A 3,771-nucleotide genomic window follows, 5' to 3' on the forward strand; every position below is an offset into this window, starting at 1 on the left:
TACAAAAATTATCAAATACTTAAGAGCCACACAGAGAAAAATCACCCGCTCATATGCGGAAACCTACCCTGATGGAAAACCCAGGATTTTCTACATTAATGGGCTTGACGAAATGTTTTTAAGCAAATGGAGCGGTTAGAGGCGAGGGAAAATATTTTCAGTAAGGTCGCTCGCATTTTCTTGACACGTTTTGCAACGGGTGTCCATAGTTGGAGACGAGTGAGAAAGGATTAGAACGCGAGATATCCGGACGGTTTCTGTTTACGGTACGTGAAAAAGCGGTTAGGACGAAGAACAATGAGCAGAGATTTAGGGGACGATAAGTGACCAAGGAGACAGGAGTTGAGCGGGTTTCGCAGCAAGTAGGAAGAAAAAAAAAAGAATCGTCATAGATTTCTATCCCCTCACAGCCGCATAATCGACTTCCAACAATGGAAAGAGCTGACTGCGAGGAGCGTGTTGGTTTATAGTCGATTACGAGAGCTTAAATTATACACGACTATACGGTGGGAACTAGAAAATAGGAGGAAAACGAAATAACAGAGGAGTCCTCTTACTAACATAACTGGATCGTAACATGAACTTGACACAGATGTAACAGACGCGCAATAAAGAGTAGATTCTCCTGCTCGATCTAGCGTAACAGCCTTGCAACAAAATTAAGTAAGGCCTTTAAACTGGAAATAATTTTTTGCTATAAAATAAACCGTGAACAATTAGATAAAAATACATGAATATAGAGTGAAAATTTTGCAAAGGATGCTATTGACACATTTACACTTTTTTTTCGAATTATTTTTTTAGTTGAGTCAGTAATTATATATTCCCTCAGGTAACTAAAAAATTACGTAAATATTCAAATAAGAGCAGTATTTTAAAGTAATTAAGAGGGATAGAGAGGGTGAGATGTTAAAGAAAGGATGTATAAGTAGGTCAATTGTAAAATATCTAGAGAGCAAGAGCTAAGCGCCTTAACATGGCTTTTACTCTGAAAGCGTTGAAGTCTCCATAGAACACGAACCGAAAATTGAATTATTTTTAAGTTAATATAAATAAGGTAGGTAATTTTTTCTAAGAAAAAGATGAGATTTTTCGTATAATTTCTTTATTTCAAGAGATAAATATACAAATAAGACTTCAAATACGAAGCCCATAGGTGGCACGCTAGGGAGAATATACAAGGAGGTATTTAATGGAAGGATGTGATGAGTACATGAGGTAAGCACCTCAACACGTTTCAGAGATCACATAAATTGCAACTTCTTCTTCAATCCAAGCCCTAAAAAAGCCACGAAACGTGACCCTTGGGCACTGTGAAGTTCAAGTTACACCCATTTCAAGGATCTCCCGGGGGTAGCCCAATGCAAGGCAAGAAAACCTGGGGTAGTTTGCTGTCAGCTACATTCCTACGACTCTTCGGGAGTTTGAAGCGCAGAGTATGACAATGCTTTCACATTACAACTCGCGCCATGATATGATTCAGCCTTCTCGAGGGAGGGAAAAAAGGTACTTCTGGAATGGAGTGTTTAGTGGTAGTAGGCGGGTGCGGCGTAGTGGGCAGCAGGCGCGGCGTAGTGGGCAGCGGGCGCGGCGTAAGCAGCCCTCAAGGGTGCGGCGTAAGCCACGGGTGCGGCCACCTTGGCGATGGCTGGTGCGGCGTAGGCGACGGGTGCGGCGACGGCAGCCTTAACTACGGCAGGCTGGCGGTGGACCACCGCGTTGAATCCGTTGACGGGGTCAGCGGTGTAGTCGACCTGCCTGTGGGTACCATCGGGCTCAACAAGGCTGTAGGATCCCTGGACGACGTCTCCTTGGCGGGTTTCGTGCTGGCTCTTGTGGTCACCAGTGTGAGCGTCATTTACTCCGTAAGAGAAGGAGTATTGGGGAACGGAGTAGGGTTCAGCGACGACAGCCTTGGCGACGGGGGCGGCGTAGGCCACTGGCGCAGCGTGGGCGATAACTGGCGCAGCATGAGCCACGACTGGCGCAGCGTGGGCGTAGGCGGGAGCAGCGTAGGCGGGGGCAGCATAGGCGACACGAGCAGGGGCGGCGTAGGCCACTCGCGCAGGGGCGGCGTAGGCAACTCGAGCGGGTGCATAAGCAGGGGCAGCTACAACTCTGGGTGCATAAGCGGCGTAACCATAGCCGTGGTTTACGGGGACAGAAATGGCTTGGGTGAGTGCCACAAGGGCAGCGAAGGTCAAGACCTGAAAGCATCACAAAGAATGAGAATTTCTGTCGAAGGTCAGAGTTCCATCCGCAAGATGCAATCCGACAATTGGATAAACTGAGACAATAAGGGTATTGTTGCCGTAATATTTACGAAATAAATATTTTATCGGAATTAGATTAAACATTCTCGTACGATATTGCTAAAAAAACAATGAAGTGAGGGTCGATGACTCAAGCCACCTGTTCTCCGAGTAATTAAAATTCGAATATAAAATATTAAAAACATTTTAAAGAGTAAAAGTAATGAAAAAGTGAAACTGTAAAATAAACCACAGACTAAAGGCAAAATAAAATAAATTTGAACTCTCAGAACGAGTGTATCATACAGCCAGTTATAGTCATACTGTAAGTACTACGAAAATATATCGTGAATGGAGTTATCAAAGATTAATTTCATAAATATCGTTACAATTGATTAATTAATAGGCCATAGTTGAGATAGAATAGCAACGATTGTATAAAAGCGATAAAAATATATATTTGAACCTTGAAGTAGATTTAAAAATTCATTTTCGCTAACTTGAACTTTAAATACAAAAAATGAACTAATTTTACACTTCCTTAAATTAAAGCTTCCCATACGAATACCTTTAGTTGAACATTAAACTAAACCATAGCTGCCATAGCTGGACTGAGAAAATTGATAAGCCTCTTTGATAAACAAAAATTAAAAAGTATCGTTCAAAACAACTTATTATACTCTATGAAGTCATCAATAAAAAGTTTAAAATTTTGATTGCATTGAATGTTTTTTGGAAGAAGAACTAAACGAGAAAACAAATAATAACTAACGCTGAATAAGGTAGAGTGCACAATTTACATAAAAATATGCATTTTTCACTATTTAGAATGTCTCTTAAGCGAAACACTGAGCAAGGAAATAAATAATAATAGAGCATAAAAAGAGTTGGTGTTAAAAATTACGTAAAATCTTTTTTTATAAACCAAAAGGTACTATTCTATGATTAGCGAAGATGACTTCCCATAAAAATGATGACAAAATGTAACTACAACAGGCCCTGAATTATCCCCACGACTACCAACACCAAAACCCCGGAGAAAAGACTCGGGAGATCTGCTACATCGGTGCACACGAGTCGCTCGGCTCTTCGACAGGCTGGACCCTGTTCAGGGCAGCCACACCAGACCCTGGTCTCACAACCCTCAGCACCGTAGGGCCATCTGCAGGTGGGAGTAATCCATTGAGAGGCACCACTTACTCTGACTAAAGCCATCGCTCTGGTTTAAAATGCTTGTCGGCGTTCGGCTTCCTGAACTTCCTAGCACGGTCTCCGGTTGATGAGTGATAGTTGAGCCGGGGGTGACTCTCGCTTTTATACAAGACAAACCCCCCGGACGAGGGCCCGCGGGGCGTCAGGATTAAGCGAGCCACTGCTCTCTCACATGTGACCCAATAAGACGAAAAAAGCGGCGGCAGTGGTGGTGTGGGGTACGCGAGAGAGAGAGAGAGAAAAAAGCGAAGCGGGCCGCGCTGCTTGAAGGCGGTGTTTCTCACTCCAGTTTGCGGGGGGCGTGGAG

At 43.4% G+C, this 3,771-nt stretch overlaps 1 protein-coding gene across 1 annotated transcript; it reads right to left on the reverse strand.

Annotated features, from left to right (window-relative positions):
* Positions 1–1,094: 1,094 nt before the first annotated feature.
* Positions 1,095–3,535, reverse strand: LOC124165290 (cuticle protein 21-like). Its single transcript, XM_046542632.1, has 2 exons — positions 3,453–3,535; positions 1,095–2,207 (listed from the first exon to the last, which is right to left on the reverse strand). Exons 1-2 carry the CDS (start codon positions 3,465–3,467, stop codon positions 1,527–1,529), a joined length of 696 nt encoding a protein of 231 aa, XP_046398588.1. The 5' UTR covers positions 3,468–3,535; the 3' UTR covers positions 1,095–1,526.
* Positions 3,536–3,771: the final 236 nt, after the last annotated feature.

The sequence above is a fragment of the Ischnura elegans genome, chromosome 9 (assembly GCF_921293095.1).
Source record: "Ischnura elegans chromosome 9, ioIscEleg1.1, whole genome shotgun sequence".
In the NCBI taxonomy this organism is placed as follows: domain Eukaryota; kingdom Metazoa; phylum Arthropoda; class Insecta; order Odonata; family Coenagrionidae; genus Ischnura; species Ischnura elegans.